At 43.1% G+C, this 24,607-nt stretch overlaps 1 protein-coding gene across 1 annotated transcript; it reads left to right on the top strand.

Moving 5' to 3' along the window:
• The first annotated feature begins 7,826 nt into the window (after positions 1-7,826).
• Positions 7,827-22,953, top strand: timp2a (TIMP metallopeptidase inhibitor 2a). Its single transcript, XM_020495526.2, has 5 exons — positions 7,827-8,319; positions 17,090-17,190; positions 17,297-17,405; positions 18,065-18,189; positions 20,221-22,953. The coding sequence occupies exons 1-5, from the start codon at positions 8,190-8,192 to the stop codon at positions 20,416-20,418; spliced, it is 663 nt and encodes a 220-aa protein (XP_020351115.1). The 5' UTR covers positions 7,827-8,189; the 3' UTR covers positions 20,419-22,953.
• The last annotated feature ends 1,654 nt before the right edge of the window (positions 22,954-24,607 follow it).

The raw sequence follows: 24,607 nt of genomic DNA, 5'->3' as shown, positions 1-24,607 counted from the left end.
AGTCTGCAACACAAAATAAGCAAACACATTTTGTGTTTGCCAAAAGGCATGTGGGAGACTCCCCAAATATATGGAGGAAAGTACTCTGGTCAGATGAGACAAAAATGTAGCTTTTTGGCCATCAAGGAAAACACTATGTCTGGCGCAAACCCAACACCTCTCATCACCCCGGGATTACCGAGATTACCATCATGATGCTGCCACCACCATGCTGTGGGGATGTTTTTCATCAGCAGGGACTGGGAAACTGATCAAAATTGAAGGAATGATAGACGGCGCAAAATACTGGGAAATTCTTGAGGGAAACCTGTTTCAGTCTTCAAGAGATTTGAGACTGGGACGGAGGTTCACCTTCCAGCAGGACATTGACCCTAAGCATACTGCTAAAGCAACACTCGAGTGGTTTAAGGGGACATAATTAAATGTCTTGGAATGGCCTAGTCAAAGCCCAGGCCTCAATCCAGTTGAGAATCTTTGGTATGACTTAAAGATTGCTGTACACCAGCGGAACCCATCCAACTTGAAGGAGCTGGAGCAGTATGGCCTTGAAGAATGGGCAAAAATCCCAGTGGCTAGATGTGCCAAGCTTATAGAGACATATTCTAAGAGACTTGCAGCTGTAATTGCTGCAAAAGGTGGCTCTACAAAGTATTGGCTTTGGGGGGTGAATAGTTAATCATAACAGACACGCAGATAGGTGGAAATTGTAGGATAAATTGTAAGCTGTCTTTATTATAATACCCATTAACAAAATGTGTGCATGTGCAAGCGTGTGCACACAGGAGGTCCCATGAAAAAAACAGGTCCTCCTATAGAAATCAAATGCCCCACCAACTGAGAGGTGCCATTCTTTGTGTGTGTGCGTGTGTGTGTGTCTGTGATTACCTGTGCATGTTTTACCTGTGTGCATTGCAGATGTGTGTTGCTGATCAAATCATACTATGGCTATACAGTTGGAAGTTGGAAGTTTACATACACTTAGGTTGGAGTCATTAAAACTAGTTTTTCTTTTTTTCTCTTGTTGAATTTTACCCCTTTTTCTCCCCAATTTTGTGGTATCCAATTGTTGAGTAGCTACTATCTTGTCTCATCGCTACAACTCCCGTATGGGCTCGGGAGAGACGAAGGTTGAAAGTCATGCGTCCTCCGATACACAACCCAACTAAGCCGCACTGCTTCTTAACACAGCGCCATCCAACCCGGAAGCCAGCCGCACCAATGTGTCGGAGGAAACACTGTGCACCTGGCAACCTTGGTTAGCGTGCACTGCACCCGGCCCGCCACAGGAGTTGCTGGTGTGCGATGAGACAAGGATTTCCCTACTGGCCAAACCCTCTCTAACCCGGACGACGCTAGGCCAATTGTGCGTCCCCCCACGGACCGCCCGGTCGCGGCCGGTTACGACAGAGCCTGGGCGCGAACCCAGAGTCTCTGGTGGCACAGCCCTTAACCACTGCGCCACCCGGGAGGCTAAAACTCGTTTTTCAACCACTCCGCAAATTTCTTGTTAACAAACCATAGTTTTGGCAAGTCGTTTAGGACATCAACTTTGTGCATGACACAAGTAATTTTTTCAATAATTTTTGCAGACAGATTTTTTCACTTATTCACTGTATCACATTTCCAGTGGGTCAGAGGTTTACATACACTAAGTGTACTGTGCCTTTAAACAGCTTGGAGAATTCCAGAAAATGGCTTTAGAAGCTTCTGATAGGCTAATTGACATATTTTGAGTTAATTGGAGGTGTACCTGTGGATGTATTTCAAGGCCTACCTTCAAACTCAGTGCCTCTTTGCTTGACATCATGGGAAAATCAAAAGAAATCAGCCAAGAATTGTAGACCTCCACAAGTCTGGTTCATCCTTGGGAGCAATTTCCAAACGCCTGAAGGTACCACGTTCATCTGTACAAACAATAGCATGCAAGTATAAACACCATGGGACCACGCAGCCATCGTACCGCTCAGGAAGAAGATGATGTTCTGTCTCCTAGAGATGAACGTACTTTGGTGCGAAAAGTGCAAATCAATTCCAGAACAACAGCAAAGGACCTTGTGAAGTTGCTGGAGGAAACGTACAAAATCCACAGTAAAACGAGTCCTATATCGACATAATCTGAAAGGCCGCTCAGCAAGGAAGAAGCCACTGCTCCAAAACCGCAATAAAAAAGCCAGACTACAGTTTGCAATTGAACATGGGGAAAAATATCGTACTTTTTGGAGAAATGTCCTCTGGTCTGATTAAACAAAAATGGAACTGTTTGACCATAATGACCATCGTTATGTTCAGAGGAAAAAGGGGGAGGCTTGCAAGCCGAAGAACACCATCCCAACCGTGAAGTACGGGGGTGGCAGCATCATGTTGTGGGGGTGCTTTGCTGCAGGAGAGACTGGTGCACTTCACAAAGAGATAGCATGATGAGGAAAGAAAATTATGTGGATATATTGAAGCAACATCTCAAGACATCTGTCAGGAAGTTAAAGCTTGGTCGCAAATGGGTCTTCCAAATGGACAATGACCCCAAGCATACTTCCAAAGTTGTGGCAAAATGGTTTAAGGACAACAAAGTCAAGATTTTGGAGTGGCCACCACAAAGCCTTGACCTCAATCGTATAGAAAATGTGTGGGCAAAACTGAAAAAGTGTGTGCGAGCAAAGCGGCCTACAAACCTGACTCAGTTACACCAGCTCTGTCAGGAGGAATAGGCCAAAATTCACCCAACTTATTGTGGGAAGCTTGTGGTAGGCCACCCGAATTGTTTGACCCAAGTTAAACAATGTAAAGACAATGCTACCAAATACTAATTGAGTGCATGTAAACTTCTGACCCACTGGGAATGTGATGAAAGAAATTAAAGCTGAAATAAATCATTCTCTCTACTATTATTCTGACATTTCGCATAATTAAAATAAAGTGGTGATCCTAACTGATCTCATACAGGGAATTTTTACTAGGTTTAAATGTCAGGAATACTGTTAAATGTTGTGAATAACTGAGTTTAAATGTATTTGGCTAAGGTGTATGTACACTTCCAACTTCAACTGTAATAACCTTATTTCTCGAAGTCTTCATCTCTCTGGTGGATAAACACGACTCTAAACCGAGAGGGTTTTATACACAACCCTGAGGGGTATATTACAAAGTAGGATCAAGGACTTAACCAGCTAACAATCTAAATATTCAAACATAACTACTTTTTCGTAATATCCAATTACTATCTTGTCTCGTCGCTGCAACTCCCCAATGGGCTCGGGAGAGGCGAAGGTCGAGTCATGTGTCCTCCAAAACATGACCCACCTAAACTCTCTTCTTAACAGCTTAACCCGGAAGCCAGCTGCAACATTGTATTGGAGGAAACAACATTCAACTGACTACTGAGGTCAGCCTGCATGCGCCCAGCATGACACAAGGAGTTGCTAGAGCCCAATAAGCCAAGTAAAGCCTCCCCCGGCCAAACCCTCCCCTAACCCAGATGATGCTGGGGCAATTGTGCGCCACCCTATGGGACTCCCAGTCACCCGGGTCTGCAGTGACGACTCAGTGCCTTATGCAGTGCCTTAAACCGCTATGCCACTCGAGAGGCCACAAATCAATAGTTATTTCTCGTTACTTTTTAAAGTCAGCTGTATAACTCATTGAAATGGCTTTCTACCCCTCTGGTTGCCAGGTCTTTTTTAGCCAAATGTTTTGCTCCCTGTCTTGTCTGCCACACGGTGGTGCTATTGCTTCAAGTGACAAAAGCTTTGTCCTCAACATTCATAAAACAACCATATTTACATTTACGATTCATACATTTCGGTAACTAAAGTGGTTGTAAAATCTCACCATGGACTGAGTAAAACAGCAATGGGAGGTTGTGTCTGTGTGTGATTACCTGATAGTGTTTGAGAAGCTGTGTACGTGAGCAAATGCATGTGTATATGTGAGTGTGTACCAACTAAACTGTAACTTTCACAATTGTTGTGCCCTGGTATTGCTACACATCTCTTCTGGGCACAGCTTCTGTATATTATCTGCATTTCCTCACCCCCTAACATCCTATCATCAGAAAGCAGAAGTGTTAGAAGTAGTGTTGCAGCCTCACGTGATGATGAGCCTTGCTTGAGACATGGAACATCCACTTTTGCTGTCAGACCGGAATCTAGCTTTGATTCACTCACTCGCATGCACACACACACACACCTTATTATCATGACGGTTAATTGCCTGTGCTGATAGAGTTGGTGCTTACAAATGAACTATGATCACTGACTACTGAGCAGACATCTTGTTTTGGGGTCATTTCATAGTGAGATGAGAGCAGAAAGATGACTAAACCACCAGTTCTGGGCACACACTGCACATTCTCTGCATAGTTTCCCAGTTGAGTCGATCACCACAGCCATTAAAGTACATTTGTCCTCCCTGCTCTCTCTCTCTTTCTCACAAACACACACGCACAAACAAAGACATACATACATACACACACCCTGCACATCAGCAACACCAACAGAGGCATCCAGATAGTCAAGCCACTATGTTGCATTGTTATACAGCAGCACTTTTTTAAAACGTGTGTGTATGTGCTTGTGTGCGTTTTTAAAAGGGGGAAAGATAAGTTCTGCAGGGTTAAAAGGTTATTTGTCTGGATTGGGTTGACTCAGCCCTGTTGGGGTTTCCATGGTGACAGTGACACATATTTGTACTTCTGAACTGTCTGTCATACTATGTCTTGTGTCACTTCCAGAGGTGTCCCCATACATTCAACTGTTGTCATAGATGTACGTCAACATATTCTGTATGAAAGGTCAACTGTCGGTCGTTAAATCCTAACTCTGGTGACCAACAGCCACAGTGTCGAAAGCCTGATGTAAATCCTGACCTCTTGACCTCTATCTCTATCAGGTCAGGGGTCAGGGACAGCGCACAGTGGGGTCAAAAGAAAACCCCTACTGTTCTGACCTTTCAGAGGGTCTCTCTCTCTCGTTCAATTCAAATTTTCCTTATTGGCATGGGAAACATACTGTATGTATACATTGCCAAAGCAAATAAACAATAAACAAAAACAACATCAACAAAAAACGATTAGAAATTAACAGTAAACAAGGTTTCAAAAAGATAAAAACATTTCAAGTGTTTTATACTGAAAAATAGAAACTCAACACGTAAAGTGTTGGTCCCATGTTTCATGAGCTGAAATAAAAGAACACAGAAATGTTCCATGCACGCAAAAGGCTTATTTCTCTCAAATTTAGTGCACAAATTGGTTTACATCCCTGTTAGTGAGCATTTCTCCCTGGTGGGGTTATGGTATGGGCAGGCAAAAGCTATGGACAATGAAACAATTTTATAGATGGAAATTTGAATGCAGAGGTACCCTGATGAGATCCTGAAGCCCATTGTCGTGCCATTCATCCACCACCATCACCTCATGTTTCAGCATAATGTATGGCCCCATTTCGCAATGATCTGTACATAATTCCTGTAAGCTAAAGACGTCCCAGTTCTTCCATGGCCTGCATACTTCACCAGACATGTCACCCATTGAGCATGTTTGGGATGCTCTTGATCAATGTGTACGACAGCGTGTTCCAGTTTCCGCCAATATCCAGGAACATCGCAAAGCCATTGAAGAGGAGTGGGAGAACATTCCACAGGCCACAATCAACAGCCTGATCAGCTCTATGTGAAGGAGATGTGTTAGGCAAATGGTGGTCACACAAGATACTGACTGGTTTTCTGATCAACAACCCTACCTTTTTCTTAAGGTATCTGTGACCAACAGATGCATATCTGTATTCCATAGATTAGTGCCTAATGAATTTATTTCAATTGACAGATTTCCTTATATGAACTGTAACTCATATAAAATCTTTGAAATTGTTGCATGTTGTGTTTATATTTTTGTTCAGTGTATTATCAGCTATGTACAGTATTTTACCAATGTGCAAATAGTTATAGTACGAATAGTGGGGGAAGATACATTGCCTTTAGAAAGTATTCACACCCCTTGTTACAGCCGGAAAAATAAAAATAATTAAAAACATCAAGCGCTATGATGAAACTGGATCTCATGAGGACCACCACAGGAAAGGAAGACCCAGAGTTACCTCTGCTGCAGAGGATAAGTTCATTATAGTTACCAGCCTCAGAAATTGCAGCCCAAATAAATGCTTCACAGAGTTTAAGTAACAGACACATCTCAACATCAACTGTTCAGTGAATCAGGCCTTCATGATTAACTTGAGATGGTGTGTCACTGGTCTACACACAATACACCATAATGTCAGAATGGAATTTGTTTTTAGAAATGTTTACAAATGAATAAAAAATGAAAAGCTTAAATGTTTTGAGTCAATAAGTATTCTACCCCTTTGTTATGGTAAGCCTAAATAAGTTAAGGAGTAAAACTTTGCTTAACAAGTCAAATAATAAGATGCATGGACTCACTCTGTGTGCAACATACAATTATCTGTAAGGTCCCTCAGTCGAGCAGTGAATTTCAAACACAGATTCAACAACAAAGACCAGGGAGGTTTTCCAATGCCTCACAATGACAGGCACCTATTTATAGATGGATAAAAATAAAAAACAGACATTGAATATCTCTTTGAGCATGGTGAAGTTATTAATTACACTTTGGATGGTGTATCAATACATCCAGTCACTACAAAGATACAGGCCTCTTTCCGAACTGAGTTGCTGGAGAGGAAGGGAACCGCTCGGGATTTTACCATGAGGCTAATGGTAACTTTTAAACAGTTACAGAGTTTAATGGCTGTGATAGGAGAAAACTGAGGATGGATAAACAACATTGCAGTTGATCCACAATACTAACCTAAATTACAGATTGAAAAGAAGGAAGCCTGTACAGAATACAAACATTCCAAAACATGCATCCCGGTTTGCAATAAGGCACTAAAAAACTGCAAAATATGTGGCAAGGAAATTAACTTCATGTCCTGAAAACAATGTGTTATGTTTGGGGCAAAATCAACAACACATCACTGAGTACCGCTCTTCATATTTTCAAGCATGGTGGTGGCTGCATCATGTTATGGGTATGCTTGACATCGGTAAGGACTAGGGAGTTTTTTAGGTTAAAAAGAAATGGAATAGAGCTAAGCACACTCCCAGAGGAAATCCTGGTTCAGTCTGCTTTCCAACAGTAACTGGGAGACAAATTCACCTTTCAGCAGGACACTAACCTAAAGCACAAGGCCAAATATACACTGGAGTTGCTTACCAAGATGGCATTGAATGTTACTGAGTGGCCTAGTTACAGTTTGGACTAAAATTGGCTTGAAAATATATGGCAATACTTGAAAATGGCTGCCTAGCAATGAGCAACAACCAACTCGACAGACCTTGAAGAATTGTAAAAAGAATAAAGTGCAAATATTGTACAATCCAGGTGTCTAAAGCTCTTAGATGTACCCAGAAAGACTCAGCTGTAATCACTAGCAAATATGATTCTGACATGTATTGACTCAGGGGTGAGAATACTTCTGTAAATGAGATATTTATGCATTTCATTTTCAATAAATTTGCTAAAATGTCTAAAAGAAAATTACTTTGTCATTATCGGGTGTTGTGGGTTGATGGGTGAGATAACACAAATTTAATCAAAATGTGGAATAAGTCAAGTGGTATGAATATTTTCACTGTAAATAAACAGATAAATATTGGTGGTATTTATAATGTTCTCACTCTCTCTGAATATGCTGATAACGTCAGCAGCAGCTACAGACGGAGAAGAGGGATGTGATTCAGAAGAGGAGAATATGAGAAGAGGAAAACTTTGAACGTAGGGCTTCAGCGCCTACCGCAGGACGAATCGTTACAGAGGGGGGAGGAGTCCAACATGCAGCAGCCTTTAAAACTCATCTGATCCCGAAAGGAAGAGCAACAGACTCCAGTGAACGGTCGCACTGTTCGACCGTGCATCAGCGGTTCCTTCACGACGTTCTGAAGGTGGATTTTCGTTTCCTCCTGCTCAGAACTGCTAAACTGCGTGTGGGGACCCAGGACCTGCGGTCTTCTTCCGTTATTCTTGTCATTGGTCTCGGAGCAACACACTCATTGTAGTTGTACTCACACACAGATCGCCTACGCACACAGACCGCGCTCAACGGATTTCACTCTCAATAGGGACACCCCCCCCCCCTCCCCCCCCGCATTTCAAAGGAAGGTAAACAACGCGGGAGAAAATGGCGTTGTCAATTAACGGCGTCCTCTGTACGCTGACCGTACTGATTTTGTGGCGGGCAGAGGAGCTAGTGGAAGCTTGCAGCTGTGCACCCGTGCATCCGCAACAGGCTTTCTGTAACGCGGACGTTGGTAAGTGATTGACAGGCTACGCCCTCACGTGTACCTTCTGTTGTTGCGTCATTACTATAGCCTCTGTCAAGAAGTCTGGTCCTTTAAGGTGTGCTTGCCAGTTCTGTCTGTTTTCCCAAAGTCACTACACTGGTGGCGGAGTTGGTCACTTCTTCAGGGTCTTACTCATTATTAGGAAAAGTTTGTTCCAAATCGGATGTTAGGTACCATATTTATTGAATATGTTAAATCATTTAAATTAAAATGGCCAATTTGTGTCCAATCAATTAGCTTGATGTCTCATCAAATGATATTAAAACAAGCATAAGGAAACTTATGTGTTTAAAAAAATAAAAAAAATCATAACAATCTGAGATGGTTGGTGTCATGGTTTGCTGAAATGACATGGAACCACCCTTCTTTTCCACACTGGCTGTTGACTGATGAGAATTGATTGACCAATTTCCAACCTCAAATGTAAGCAGGAGATGATTAGTAACTTTGCTTGAGAGATTTGAAGGCTTGCATTGTCTCTACCTGAAAATTCTGCAGACATATTGGACAGGGTCTGATAGTAATGCAGAGGTGACACATGCATGCCATTGTTTCCCCTAGATGTTTTTTGCGTGTGGTGGCAAAGAGTGTGACATGTCCCTGGAATTTAAAAAATATATATTTTGTAGAACTGTGAGAAGCTAATTTCTGTTTTTTTTTTTTACTCCAGTGAATGAAAATGAATGATGCCAACACCAACTATCTATAATCCTTGCCCAATATTGGCAAAAAAATGATTAAGGCTCTTAGCCTGTACATGGCACCATACAATATTATCAGGTAGGTGTGTTATTAGAAATAAGCTAGGTTTTTTTCTGGATCAAAGGGGCTACTTTCCTGCAATTCTACACATTTTGCCATGGCTAATTCTGTGTTCTGATGCTCAAACAAAATCAATTGGTTTCATTGCTTGAGCTTTTTCTGGGGTGATTTCAAGTTATCGAAGATGGAATGATTGACCTTGTGTTTTTTATCATTTCTACAAACTTTGTCTGGTTATACTCATTTAAGTGTACACTGAAAGTGTTTTTTCCATCCAAAAAGTTATATTAAACAAATTATTTTTGTTTTTATTGATATATTCGTATCAGTCAAGTTTGGCCTCACCTACTCCATTCAATGATTTTTCTTTATTTTTACTATCATTCTACAATGTGGAAAATGGTGAGTACATCAACTAGTAAATAACACATGGAATCATGTAGTAACCAAAAAAGTGTTAAAATATATTTGAGACTCTTAAAAGTAGCCACACTTTGGCTTGATGACAGCTTTGCACCCATGGCATTCTCTCAACCCGCTTCATGAGTTAGTCACCTGGAATGCATTTCAATTAACAGGTGTGCCTTGTTTAATTTGTGTAATTTCTTTCCTTAATGCATTTCAGCCAATCAGTTGTTGTGACAAGGTAGGGGTGGTATACAGAAGATCGTCCATTATTATGGAACAGTTAAAATAAGCAAAGAGAAATTACAGTCCATCATTGCTTTTAGACATGAAGGTCAGTCTGGGAGAAACTTTAAACATTTCTTCAAGGGCAGTTGCTAAAACCATCAAGCCCTATGATGAAACCGGCTCTCATGAGGACCACAACAGGCAAGGATAACCCAGAGTTACTTCTGCTCCAGAGGAGAAGTTCATTAGTTACCAGCCTCAAGTTGCAGCCCAAATAAATGCTTCACAGAGTTCAAGTAACAGACACATGTTAACATTAACATTTCAGAAGAGACTACGTGAATCAGGCCTTCATGGTCAATTTGCTGCAATGAAACCCCTACTAAAGGACACAAATAAGAATACTTGCTTGTGCCAAGAAATATGAGCAATGGACATTAGACCGGTGGAACTCTGTCCTTTGGTCTGAGGCCAAATAGATTATTTTATTTATTTTTGGGTTCCAACTGCCCTGTCTTTGAGACGCTGAGTAGGTGAACGGATGATCTCCCCATGTGTGGTTCCCACATGACGCATGAAGGAGGTGTGATGGTTTGCGCTTAGTGGGACTATCATTTGTTTTTCAACAGGCAATGACCCAACACACCTCCAGGTTGTGTAAGGGCTATTTCACCAAGGAGAGTGATGGAGTGCTGCATCAGATGACCTGGCCTCCACAATTACCTGACCTCAACCCAATTGAGATGGTTTGGGATGAGTTGGACTGCAGAGTGAAGGAAAAGCAGCCAACAAGTGCTCCGTATATGTGGGAACTCCTTCAAGACTGTTGGAAAAGCATTCCAGGAGAAGCTGGTTGAGAGAATGCAAAGCTGTCAAGGCAAAAGGTGGCTACTTTGAAGAAAAGCAAATATAAAATATATTTTGTTTTAAGCTTTTTACTTTATTTGGTTACTACATGATTCCATATGTGTTTCTTAGTTTTGATGTAGAAAATAGTCAAATGTAAAAACTCCTTGAAAGATTAGGTGTGTCAACTTTGACTCGGTGCGCACACATACATTCACACATGCATCTCAAGCTCTGCTAGAGCTGCCACGGTCAACTAAGTGCTGTTATTGTGAAGTGGAAACGTCTTAGAGCAACAACGGCTCAGCCGCGACGTGGTAGGCCACACAAGCTCACAGAACGGGACTGCCGCGTGCTGAAGCGCGTAAAAGTGTCTGTCCTCGGTTGTCACACTCACTACAGAGTTCCAAACTGCCTCTGGAAGCAATGTCAGCACAAGAACTGTTCATCGGGATCTTCATGAAATTTCCATTTCCATCCGTTTCCATGGCCTAGCAGCCGCACACAAGCCTAAAATCACCATACGCAATGCCAAGCGTCGGCTGGAGTGGCGTAAAGCTCGCCGCCATTGGACTGGAGCATTGACGGAACACTTAATGCTACAGCATACAATGACATTCTAGACTATTCTGTGCTTCCAACTTTGGCAACAGTTTGGGGAAGGCCTTTTCCTGTTTTAGCATGACAATGCACCCGTGCTCCAGCCGAGGTCCATACAAATGGTTTGTCGAGATCGGTGTGGAAGAACTTGACTTGCCTGCACAGAAGCCATGACCTCAACCCCATTGAACACCTTTGGGATGAATTGGAACACCATATCGCCCAACATCAGTGCCTGACTTCACTAATGCTCTTGTGGCCGAATGGAAGCCAGTCCCTGCAGCAATGTTCCAACATCTAGTGGAAAACCTTCCCAGAAGAGTGGAGGTTGTAATGGCAGCAAAAGGGGGGACAAACTTCCTATTAATGCCCATGATTTTTGGAATAAGATGTTTTTGCAGGTGTCCACATACTTTTGTGGTTTTTTTTTTTGTGTGTGTGGCAGCAACAATTTAGCGGTGGTGAGCTGCTGCTAAAATAATACAGGGGAAACACTGCACACAGTCCCCTGTGAGTTTACAGTGCTTCAGCGTCTGCTGTGGGGCTAGGAGTATTGCCTGGTTTGTGGACGTGGCACAGCAGGATGAGAGGAAGACATAAAGAGCGAGCAAGGGAGGATAAGATGGACTAAGTAGGGTAGTATAAATTCTGCTTTAGAGTCCCTCTAAGAACTACAGTCTCACAAGTCCTCTCGCTCTTTCTCTCTTTCTATCCTCCTTTCTTTTTTCCCTCCTTCCTCTGAGGGGTGTAGCTGCGAGGAATGACAGGAATGTTCCTGGGGTTTTCCCGCTCCGCACCAGACTAATGCAGTGGGACAGCAACAGACACACAGACCACTTCAAAGAGATTCTTCTGGGGAAAACTGGTTGTCAATGTTGTTTCCACGTCACTTCAGCAACAAAAATAAATTCAATGTGAAAAAGATTGGAGTTTCAAGAAGTCATCAACATAAGGGAATTGCGTTTTTTTTTTAAATGTAAAAATTTTTGACATGGTGACATTTGTTATATTTAAGTTAGTTGACAACTTAACCAAATGTACACTGATCAAAAATATGAAGTCAACATGCAACAACGCCAGAGATTTTTACGGAGTTACAGTTCATATAAATCAGTCACTTTAAATGAGTTCATTTGGCCCTAATCTATGGATGTCACATGACTGGGAATATAGATACCTTAAGGTAGGGGTGTGAATCAGAAAACCAGTCGGTATCTGGTGTGACCACCATTTGCAGCATGACACATCTTCTTGATCAAGCTGTTGATTTTGGGCTGTGGAATGTTGCTGGATATTGGCGGGAACTGGAACACACTTGTACACGTTGATCCAAAGCATCCCAAACCTGCTCAATGGGTGATGTGTCTGGTAAGTATGCAGGTCATGGAAGAACTGGGACATTTTTAGCTTCCAGGAATTGTCTATAGATCCTTGCGAAATGGGGCTGTGCATTATCATGCTGGAACTTGAGGTGACGGCAGCGGCTGAATGGCAAACCAATGGGCCTCAGGATCTCGTCATGATATCTCTGTGCATTCAAATTGCCATCGACTAAAATGCTATTGTGTTCATTGTCCGTAGCTTATACCTGCCCCTTACATAACCCCACCGCCACCATGGTGCATTCTGTCCACCAATGTTGACATCGGCTAACCGCTAGCCCATATGATGCCATACATGTTGTCTACCATATACCTGATGCAGGTAGTCTAGCGGTTAAGAGCGTTGGGCCAGTAACCGAAAGGTCGCTGTTTCGAGTCCCTGAGCCAACTAGGTCAAAAATCTGCACTTAATCATAATTGCTCTGGATAAGAGTGTCTGCTAAATGACTAAAATGTACATTTTGAACTGTGATTCATCCATGAGGAGCACGCGTCTCCAATGTGCCAATGGCCATCGAAGGTGAGCATTTGCCAAATGAAGCGACAGTCACTTATGACACCAAATTGCATTCAGGTCAAGACCCTGGTTAGGACAACAAGCAAGCAGATGAGCTTCCCTGAGACAATTTCTGACAGTGCAGAAATTCTTTGGTTGTGCAAACCCACGGTTTCATCAGCCGTCTGGGTGACTGGGCTCCGACGATCCCGCAGGTGAAGAAGCTGGATGTGGAGGTCCTGGGCTGGCGTGGTTACAAGTGGTCTGCGGTTGTGAGGCCAGTTGAACGTACTGCTAAATTCTCTAAAACGACGTTGGAGGGGGCTTATGGAAGATTCAATTCTCTAGCAAACTCGCTGACTGCAGGAATGTCCACCAGAATGTCAATTGCACAATCTCTCAACTTGTGGCATTGTGTTGTAGCAACTGCACATTTTTAGTGACCTTTTCATGTCCCCAGCACAAGGTGCACCTGTGTAATGATCATGCTGTTTAATCAGCTTCTTGATATGCCACACCTTTCAGGTGACTTATCTTGGTAAAGGAGAAATTCTCACTAACACGGATGTCATTTTATTGGTCACGTGTTAAGCAGATATTGCGGCGAAATGCTTGTTTTCTAGCTCCAACAGTGCAGTAATATCTAACAATTTACTTTGTGTATAAATATTTGGCCAAGTAATGTCAGAGCGGCATAGACTAAGATACAGTATATACATATGAGATGAGTAATGCAAGATATGTAAACATTATTAAAGTGGCCAGTAATTTCAAGTCTAGGCAGCAGGCTCTAATATGCTTGTGATGGCTATTTAACAGTCTGATGGCCTTGAGCTAGAAGCTGTTTTTCAGTCTCTCGGTCCCAGTTTTGATGCACCTGTACTGACCTCGCCTTCTGGATGATAGCGGGGGGAACAGGCAGTGGCTCAGGTTGTTGTCCTTGAACTTTTTGGTCTTCTTGTGACATTGGTTGCTGTAGGGCAGGTAGTATGTCCCCAGTGATGCGTTGGGCAGACTGCACCATCCTCTGGAGAGTCCTGCGGTTGGGGGCGGTGCAGTTGCCTTACCAGGCAGTGATACAGCCCAAGAGGAAGCTCTCAATTGTGTATCTGTAAAAGTTTTAGGTGCCAAGACAAATTTCTTCAGCCTCCTGATTGTAATCAAATTTGTGGATAAAATCTGAGCAAAATAATATTTTTATGCGTATGTAACCAACACTTTACATTGCGTTTTAAAAATATTTTTCAGTGTAAATCAAAACTAGTCATTGAAATGGATGGGTGCTGTGCACACACACTACTGTACAGACATACAGTACACACACATACACTAAAAATAAATGTATCTCTTTCTCTCTAATGCATTGATCTGGCAGCTTATAACATCTGGCTGTCAGTTTTGGGTACACAAAAGAAAAACAAAGTTAAGGACTTCTCACATATGCATGGTATCCATGGAAACGGCACAAACTTCCTCCCATCCTTCTGACCATTCCCTCTGATCATCTTTCTCAAACATCTCCAGAGTGGCGCAGCAGTCTAAGGCACTGCATCTCAGTGCTAGAGGTGTCACTACAGACCCTGGTTCGATTCCAGGCTGTATCACAACCGGCTGTGATTGGAACTACCATATGGCGGCGCACAATTTGGCCCAGCGTCGTCCGGTTTAGGGTTTGGCCGGGGTAGGCCGTCGTTGTAAATAAGAATTTGTTCTTAACTGATTTGCCTAGTTAAATAAAAACACACACTATTGACTTACAGGGTGGGATCCTCTGACTTTAAAGTGTTGACTCCTCTTCAGAATCCCTGTCCTGGTCATTTTGAGCATACCTCTTAGTGTAGCAGTCCCACCAGGCTCATCAAAATGAGTTAAACTGCAGTGGGAGGCCAAGAATATGCTTAAGCTATGCTCCCGTCCATATTCCGAGGAAATAAGAAGAGGGAGAGGATGGTATGATAGGATGTGTACTAAGCCAGTTGACAGAACACTGAGTCTGTATCCTCTGCAGCCCACACACACTCAGAGTAGTGGCACTAACAGCTAACAAGTGATTAACATTTGTCCCTGGTGTCACACACACCTCCCTGCTCCCATGTCTAACTTGTAGGCAGATTTTATTTATTATGTTTATTTGAACAGGGACAATGTACAACAAAAGCATCACTCCGAAGTGAGAACTCACTGGACACATTACTATTCTACATTGGTTCAATGTAATTTAATTGAAATGACACGGAAACAATGTTGAATCAACCAGTGGGAAGTGACGCATTGCACCAGATTTATTTTACAGCTAATTTTACATCTTTGTTCCCTGGGAAAGACGGGACTTCCCAGCCTGCTCCAGCAGGGGCTGGGAAGGGGGAGGCCATGTCACCCCCTAGAACCACTGCTCTGATGGGGTGTGGTGGAGGGAGGGCTGGGTGAACTCAGGATGGTTTTCATGGAAAGACATTGCTTAGTGCTGGGATGTATAAGTAATTCTGCATAGCTATGATGTGTGTGTGTGTGTGTGTGTGTGTTTTAACCTCTTAGCTTTCTCTGCTACCCTAGAGTTTCTGCTGCACTCAACACGGGGTGCTCCTATGACCTAGTTAAGAAATCGCAAGCGGGGGAAATGGTGCCTATTTAGGAAAACAACATTTCCTGCAAAAGTCATTAAACGGGCAGCAGTCCTGAATCACTTTTACATTTTAGCAGACGCTCTTATCCAGTGTGACTTACAGGAGGGTTGAGTGCCTTGCTCAAGGGCACATCAACACATTCTTCACCTAGTCAGCTCTGGGATTTGAACTCGCGTCCTTTCAGTTACTAGCCCAATGCTCTTAACTGCTATGCTACCTGCCGCCCCTACACTTTTACCCTGAGCTGAGCGTTCTCTACTTAGGTGCCGATACAATATGTATTGCTATTCTCACGACTCTATATGTATTGCGACTCAATACTGTGACTGTATTGCGATTCCATAGTCCAAACAAATTGCTCACTGTATGTCTGCTGCAGTGGGACAAGTGAGCCACAAATGAGTTTGGATCAGTGATGGAAATGCATAAATACTGCAGCCAACTAGCGCAAAAATAATATTGCCACATTGTCAAAACGATATCTTGTAAAAAATAATATCCCGATATGTGATGGTTTCCCCCAAAAATGTATCACTAGTTCTCTCTACACTGTTGTATACCCAGGGTCCTTAGTGCTCATTAGCCTCTGGACCTGAATGAGGTCAGGAAACGAGAGGGGAAAAACTCCCCGGAATGCAGGAGAGGGAGCCAGCCAGGTACACCGCTGGCGTGTGTTTTGCATCAGCCTCAGTCAGCGCCATGTGTATGAACTTGAAGTGGTTACATGTGCAGAAAAGCATGCGAACGAGAGCGGGGGGGGGGGAGCAGTGAACCCCTCTGTATTTGTCTGTCCCATGCCGTAAAGAGAACCCAAGGGTGTAGAGCAATGGCAGTCACCCCTGTGGAGTGTGTGTGTCTCTCTCTCTCTCTGGTGATTTTACGTTATTGCTCATATTTTCCATTCCCTTCCCATAGCTGAAGCATGATGTAGTCTGAGAGGTCTTTAACACACACAGGAACTACAGCTCGTTCACACTTTCGGTCCTCTATCCTCTATCCTTCAGTGTCCCTATATTGTGTCCTCTGATTTATTTCTCTCACTATTGCTGTCTCTGTCTCTTGCGTGCTCTCTCGCCTTGATAATGTGCCTCAATCACTCCCTTGTTTCAGTGAAGCGCACATCCCTCCCTGCCAATATGTGCTAACAAATCGTGATGTGGAATGGTACTGGCAGCTAGTTCACAACCTGAAACAGTCAAAACAACTTTGTTTTGACTCACTGTATTGTGGGTTGTGTTGGGGTTTATTGATGTAGGAACTACAAGCTGCTGTTCAGGCTGCCTGGGCTCCATCTGCAGGTGCTTAATGAGCTCTACTGTTGAGGGAAGTATTCAAACAGAAGTTTTGTGTGTATTCTTGATGTCTTCTGACCCCAAAACTCTGTCTCCCTGCAGTGATCCGAGCGAAGGTGGTGGGGGAGAAGGAGGTGGATACTGGGAATGATATCTATGGGAACCCCATCAAGAGGATCCAGTATGAGGTCAAGCAGATCAAGGTGAGAATACATCCATGAACTTTAACCCCCCCCCCCTCCCTTTACCTGGGGTTGTTATATTTAAGACCTGTGTTCATCTAACCCCTTAACTGTTATTGTGTTGTAGATGTTTAAGGGTCCTGACCAGGACATTGAGGCGATCTTTACTTCACCGGTCTCTGCTGTGTGTGGTGTTACCTTGGATACTAGCGGCAAGAAGGAGTACCTAATATCCGGTAAGGCTAGTCATCTGACCTGACCAGACACTGATGACATGGTGTAATCTCCCTCCGCTGTGTGCTAGAAGTAGTCTGATCCCAGAGCTGTTTGTGTTCTCGTGCCTACTCCTACAGTTATTGGTATTACAATGACCATAGGAATTGGCAAGACGGCACAAACAGATCTGGGATGAGGCTATGCTAGATGGTGCTGAGTGAGCACAACTGGAGTAGACATACAGAGGGGCATTAGATCATGCACACTCTGGTTTCCCTACACACACACTCAGCTTAATTACAGGGAACACCAGAACACGAACTGCTGAGGCTAGCGTTTTCCTCCTTCTGGATTCTTTAGGACTCCGGACGGACCTCAGTATGGTGAAAACCAGTTTCTGTCCGACAAGCATTTCAACAACTCACCCCTCTCGTCCCTCCTCACCACCTCTTCTCCATTTTCTTATCGCTGTCTGCCCCGATCTATAGTGGGGGGGGGCTAGTAAAAGAGAAGCTGCTGTCTGATTTCAGTTATCACGTTTCAGAACCACATCTGTTGTTGCTGTTTTAGAGAATCTTTCTTTCTCTCGCTCCCTCTCCTTACCCCACCCCCTCTTCTTTTTTTTTCCCCCACCTCGCTCTCACCCTCCTTCTCTTTCTCCCTCTGTTGCTCCCTGTAGGCAAGGTGGAGGCAGGTGGGAAGATGCATGTGACCCTGTGTGACTACATAACGCCCTGGGAGTCCATGAGCCCCACTCAGAAGAAGAGTCTGACTCAGCGCTATCAGATGGGCTGTGACTGCAAGGTAGGGAGGGAGGTGGTGGGAAGCAAGGAGTAATGTGGAAGGGGTAAATGGCTAGGAAAACCAATCTTAAAGGCCGAGTGCAGTCAATTCTGTTTCCCTGTGTTTTCTATCCTAGTTTCATCAGCTGTTGTACAACTTTTTTTTTCTTTTTTTCCATCTATTTTTATCAGTTATTTCCTGATTTTGTATTTTCAACCAACTATCTAGAGGGCCTTCTAATCAGCAGGTTTGCTTGGGTGGGAGTTTTGGCTTTACAGTGCAAATTGGTTAATAGACCAGTAACAAACCTCGCTGCCAATAATAACAGCTAGTTTTTAGTTTTCCCCTCCCTACTCTGACTTAGCAAAATTCTTGCTTAAGAACAAGTTGTTTTTTTTTGCTAAAAAGCTACAGTGGCACAAATAAGTATATGAACCCTTTGGCACTACCTGGATTTCTGCATAAATTTGATCTGATCTTTATCTAGGTCACAACAATAGACAGTCTGCTTAAGCTAATAACAAACAATTACACGTTTTCATGTCTTTATTGAACACAGTGTAAACATTCACAGTGCAGGATGGAAAAAGTATGTGAACCCTTGGATTTAATAACTGGTTGACCCTCCTTTGGCAGCAATAACCTCAACCAAATGTTTTCTGTAGTTGCGGATCAGACCTGCACAACAGTCAGGAGGAATTTCTCTTTACGAAACTGTTTCAGTTGAGCAATATTCTTATGATGTCTTATGTGAACTGCTCTCTCGAGGTCATGCCACAGCATCTCAATCGGGTTGAGGTCAGCACTCTGACTGGGCCACCCCAGAAGGAGTATTTTCTTCTGTGGAAGCCATTCTGTTGATCTACTTCTGTGTTTTGGGTTGTTGTCCTATTGCATCACCCAACTTCGGTTGAGCTTTAATTGGTGGACAGATGGCCTAATGTTCTCCTGCAAAATGTCTTGATAAACTTGGGAATCAATGTTTGTCTGATAGAAATCTGTTCTGAGGCAGAAAAGCAGCCCCAAACCATGATGCTCCCATCCACCATACTTTACAGTTGGGATGAGGTTTTGATGTTGGTGTGCTGTGCCTTTTTTCTCCACAAATGGTGTTGTGTGTTCCTTCCAAAAAACTCCACTTTTTCATCTGTCCACAGAATATTTTGCCAGTTGCGCTGTGGAACATCCAGGTGCACTTTTGCAAACTTCAGACTTGCAGCAATGTTTTTTTGGACAGGCTTCTTCCGTGGTGTCCTTCCATAAACACCATTCTTGTTTAGTGTTTTACGTATCGTAGACTCGTCAACAGAGATGTTAGCATGTTCCAGAGATTTCTGTAAGTCTTTAGCTGACACTCTAGGATTCTTCTTCAACCTCATTGAGCATTCTGCACTGTGCTCTTGCAGTCATCTTCACAGGATGGCCACTCCTAGGGAGAGTAGCAACAATGCTGAACTTACTCCATTTATAGACAATTTGTATTTCCATGGGCTGATAAACAGCAAGGCTTTTCGAGATAATTTTGTAACCCTTTCCAGCTTTATGCAAGTCAACAGTTCTTAATCTTAGGTCTTCTGAGATCTCTTTTGTGCAAGGCATGGTTCACATCAGACAATGCTTCTTGTGAATAGATAACTTAAATTGTGTGGGTTTTTTTATATGGCAAGGAAGCTCTAACTAACATCTTCAATCTTGTCTCATTGATTGAACTCCAGGTTAGCTGACTCCAATTAGCTTTTGGAGATGTCATTAGCCTAGAGGTTCACATACTTTTTCCAACCTACACTGTGACTGTATTTTTCTTGTCTATATTGAATACATAACTTAAACAATTTGTTTTTATTAGTTTAAGCACACTGTTTGTCTATTGTTGTGACTAAGATGACGATCAGATCAGATCAAATTTACTAATTTATGCATAAATCCAGGTAATTCCAAAGGGTTTACATACTTTTTCTTTCCACTGTATTTTTGCCCATTTTAAAATGGCGATCTATTACAGTAAGGTACTTGGTCCTTTTAACCTGTGTATCTGTCTCGCTCTCTGTGTAGATTGTGCGATGCCCCTCCCTGCCCTGTGCCATTTCTGCTCCAGAGGAGTGTCTGTGGACAGACCTGATGATAGAGAAGCAGGTGCACGGTCGCCAAGCTAACCACTACACCTGCATCAAGAGGGCCGATGGCTCCTGTTCCTGGTATCGCGGTGTGACTCCGCCCAAGAAGGAGTTCCTGGACATCGAGGACCCCTAGTCACTTTCTGCCCCTACCCCCTTCCAGCTGCCCACTGCACAACCTGATTTAAAGAAAAATGTTTCTAAACATTTCATGAAATATTAGGGGAGAAAATAAGTTCTGTGTGAAAGGACAACATTAATTTGATACACATATAAAATATAACGAGGCAAAGCTGAATGATTTAAGAGAGCTTGGTTAATAATGTACTGGTCCAAAAACAACTCCCAGCTACTACCCCTTGTGTTTGCAGATCTAAAGGGACTGGATATGTTGATAGTATGGTGATGGCTCCACCTAGACCCCTAAATGGTATTTGTCAAATTGCTTACACCCATCCGGTTCCTTCAGGACTGCAAAACACAGAAGGTTTAGAGGCTAGTGGAAGGAGCTAGACAGGGGCTCAGGATGTTTGTGTAGCTATTTAGTGCCACAAGACCTGTTTTATACTGGTCGTGAGGTGGTGATGATGTCACATCCCCCTGAGGCTGGCGTCAGGAGGACAGATAATTTCTTGGGGTTATGGCAACAGAGCCCAGGTCAAAAGTAGTGCGCTCTCTACCCCTGTCAAACTACCCAGGTTAGAACGACTCTATATCTATTCAATGATGGCTCAACATTACTTATGTTTCCTCATTCTGTTTGATTTCAAAGCCATATTCCAAGATACCTTTTTTCTTTTTAACTAGTCAAACGCTATTTGTTGCTTCTCATAACCATGCTGTTAGGACCAATCAGATTGATGGTGAGGCGGGACTTCCCAGCTTGTTCTAATAGACATTTGGTAAGAAAGGTGTTTAGTTTTATAAATAGTTGCATTTAATTTTGTCTGAAAGACCAAAGCAGACCAGTCAGACAACTATGGGAATAACAACATTTTAAAAGAACCTTCTGGAATGCATGTCTCACCGGACCAGTCTATGGCATGTGATAGAGATGGATGCCTATGGTATCACATATTACCCCTGCACCCCCCCCCCCCCCCCTCGATGCCCCTTCTAGTCTCAACAACCCCCTCACCCCTCCTAATTGTCTCCACTCACTCCCTCTAGATTGCTGTACAGAACCTATGCATATACTTTTTTTTTGTTTATTTGCATCATTAGATCTAGAACTAGATTTGCACTTTGAAGAGGAATTCCAGTAAAGACCATGTGATTCTCTAGTGTTTTTAATATCGTACTGCAGTCAGGCAGACTGTGTATCCCAAATGGCACCCTATTCCTATATAGTGCACTATATGGGCCCTGGTCAAAAGTAGCACTACAAGCCTCCCGGGTGGCACATTGGTCTAAGGCACTGCATCGCTGTGCCACCAGAGATCCTGGGTTCGAGCCCAGGCTCTGTCGTGACCGGGAGATCTATGGGGCGGTGCACAATTGGCCCAGCGTTGTCCAAGTTAGGGAGGGTTTGGCCGGCAGGGATATCCTTGTCTCCTCACGCACTAGCGACCCCTGTGGCGGGCCGGGCGCAGTGCACACTGACCAGGTGTACGGTGTTTCCTTCGACACGTTGGTGCGCCTGGCTTCTGGATTGGATGTGCATTGTGTCAAGAAGCAGTGCAGCTTGGTTTGGTTGTGTTTCTGAGGACTCATGGCTCTCAACCTTCACCTCTCCCGAGTCCATACGAGAGTTGCAGAGATGAGACAAGACTGTAATTACTAATTGGAGAGAAGGGGGGGGGGGGGGGGGGGATTAAGTAGCACTACAAAGGAAATAAAGGAAATAGGAAAGGAAATAGGGTGTCTTATGGGACTCAACCAGACAGCCAGGTTGCATTGCGCAGGTGATCAGATGTTATACTACCTGGAGAAGTATAACTTCTCAGGAAACCACATCAAAATGAAGGTCTGAGGTCTGAGGCACATACTACTCAGATCTCAGTAGATTGCTATATTATATTAATTTGGATTTAAAGTATGATGGAATAACAGAAGCGCAAATTAAAAGTGGACTTTCCATTTTCAGTACATTTTTGTTTTCCAGTGTTAAATCTATAACTTTTTTTTTGTTCCCCCATCAAGTCTGTCGTTCTCTTTAAAGTGGTGAAAGTCTTCTTGCGCTGGGAGCATGTGAGAGAAAGAATCTCACCAGTGGAGGCTACCGAGGACAGCCCATAACAATGGCTGGAACTGAGTCAATGGAATGACATCAAACATATGGAAACTGTTTGATGTATTTGATCTCATTCCGCCCCAGCCATTACCAAGAGCCCATCCTCTCCAGTTAAGGTGCCACCAACCTCCTGTGAATCTTACCCTTGTATAGATCTAAAGCGGCTTGGATGTAATAAACATGGTGCTCATTCTCTTTCAGAAAGCAATCCCTTGGTAATACCATATTTCTTCTACCTTATCCAATGCTTTCAGATGTACACGTGCTAAGTTGGTAGGGAAGGGTTGATGGGGTTTTGTGGGTGTAGAGGTGGAGTGTGAAGACAACCAGACTATGCATGTGTTTAGTGCTTTGTGTAAGTCCCTTGTGGACGTTCAGCCAATGTACAAAAATATACAACAGTATTATCAAATAAAACCAAACCTTTTGAAATAATAACTTTCTGTGTGTCTCTGTGCTGTTGGTAGTTATCAGCCCTTGATTTAGTGTTTCCCATGTTGCACCACTAAAGGGTGCTGACTAAATAGAGATTATCGCTGTTTTGGGTCTGAAAATAGAGCCTGCATCCCAAATTGCACGGAGTACTTGAATCACTTTCTGGTGAAAGAACTTGGGTGCTGTTTGTTATTCTTGCAGTGGTCAATAATGTGGCCTTATGTTGGAAATACCATTCTAAATGTATCAGAAGGCTTAAAAATGCTAACATAGATTAATACATTTCAAGAAATGCTCTTTTCTGCTCAGGGAATTGACATTTTGGTGTGAATATAAGTTATGTAAATGGTGACGAATCTTGTTGACAGTGTATGGTGGCTAACATGGAGCTGTCGTCTCACTGGCCAGATTCTAGCCTGGTTCAAATACTACCTCACATTTATTTTTGTGCATAAAACTCTCCGTTGTACCACAACCACCAAATGCATCGAGGACTCTCTAGTCATTGCTATTCTCCCTTCTGGGCTGGCTACAAGGCCCTCTGCCGCCCTCCCTTTGACAAATCAGATCATTCCTCCATTCTGTTCCTCCCCACTTATAGGCAGAAACTTGGTCTGACAAATCAGAATCTATCCTTCAAGATTGTTTTGATCACATGGGCTGGGAAATGTTCAGGGTCACCTCCTGAGAATAGTATCAACATATACACTGACTTTGTGACTGGTTTAATCAGGAAGTGCATAGAGAATGTTGTTCCCACTGTGGCATTTAGAACTTATCCAAACCAAAATTAATGGATAGATCAAGGGGCCAGGGTTCCGGTCTAGAAGAACAGTTCTGTGCCTACCGTTTTGCTTCGGTACTACAGTTTTAACTGAAAGACAATTTCCATAGACTGTCATATAGAGATGTCAGACTTGAAATTTGTGCACTGAACATCGATTGAATTATTCAATTCATTGTCACAGATTATTTTTTTTTTGCACTTATAGCCTAAGATATTAGCATTTTATATTCATCCACATGTCTGCCATGTTTTTGGATAACGTGATGTCGTCGCTGATCCCTGTGCACACCAAGTGTACATTTGATGTTAGTCCGTATAAACCGGATGCAACCCGGATAAAGACGGTCCATGGATTGGTGTACGTGAACATGAGTAGGTTACCTTGAAAACAACAGGCGGACATCTTGGGCAGACAGTCTCCAGTATTTATTACACCTCAGTGGGTTAGATGGCAGCATGGAGCTACTAATCAGTCTCACTGTCCAGGTTATAGCCTGGTTCAAATATTACCTCAAGTTATTTTTGGCAAAAAACTCATCACAACTGCCAAATGTGTTCTACATCAGTTGAAAAACTTAAGTGTGAACAGAGTTTGGCACCCTATATAGGGTGCCATCGTCAAAAGAAGTGCACTGTATAGGGTCTGGAGAGCAGGCTGTTTTAGGGCTCTACTCAATCAGATCCACTTTAGCCGACATCCGCATTGCAGTTGTTCTGGCAGTGTCGGCGGTGGGACTGCATTTTTTTATTATTTTGGTTCCAGGCACCCTTTCATTTGCAAGAGTGTAAGAGTCGAGTGTGTTCTCTCCCTTTATTTTTTTATATATTTTTTATTTTATTTCACCTTTATTTAACCAGGTAGGCTAGTTG

This window comes from Oncorhynchus kisutch, linkage group LG11, assembly GCF_002021735.2.
Source record: "Oncorhynchus kisutch isolate 150728-3 linkage group LG11, Okis_V2, whole genome shotgun sequence".
Classification (NCBI taxonomy): domain Eukaryota; kingdom Metazoa; phylum Chordata; class Actinopteri; order Salmoniformes; family Salmonidae; genus Oncorhynchus; species Oncorhynchus kisutch.
The sequence above is the reverse complement of the archived record's forward strand: the minus strand, read 5'-3'. Positions and strand labels throughout refer to the sequence as shown.

Coding starts and splice junctions, on each gene's coding strand:
- timp2a (XM_020495526.2), top strand. CDS start 8,190: ATGGCGTTGTCAATTAACGGCGTCCTCTGTACGCTGACCGTACTGATT. Junction 8,320..17,089: donor TTTCTGTAACGCGGACGTTG/GTAAGTGATTGA, acceptor GTCTCCCTGCAG/TGATCCGAGCGAAGGTGGTG. Junction 17,191..17,296: donor ATGAGGTCAAGCAGATCAAG/GTGAGAATACAT, acceptor ATTGTGTTGTAG/ATGTTTAAGGGTCCTGACCA.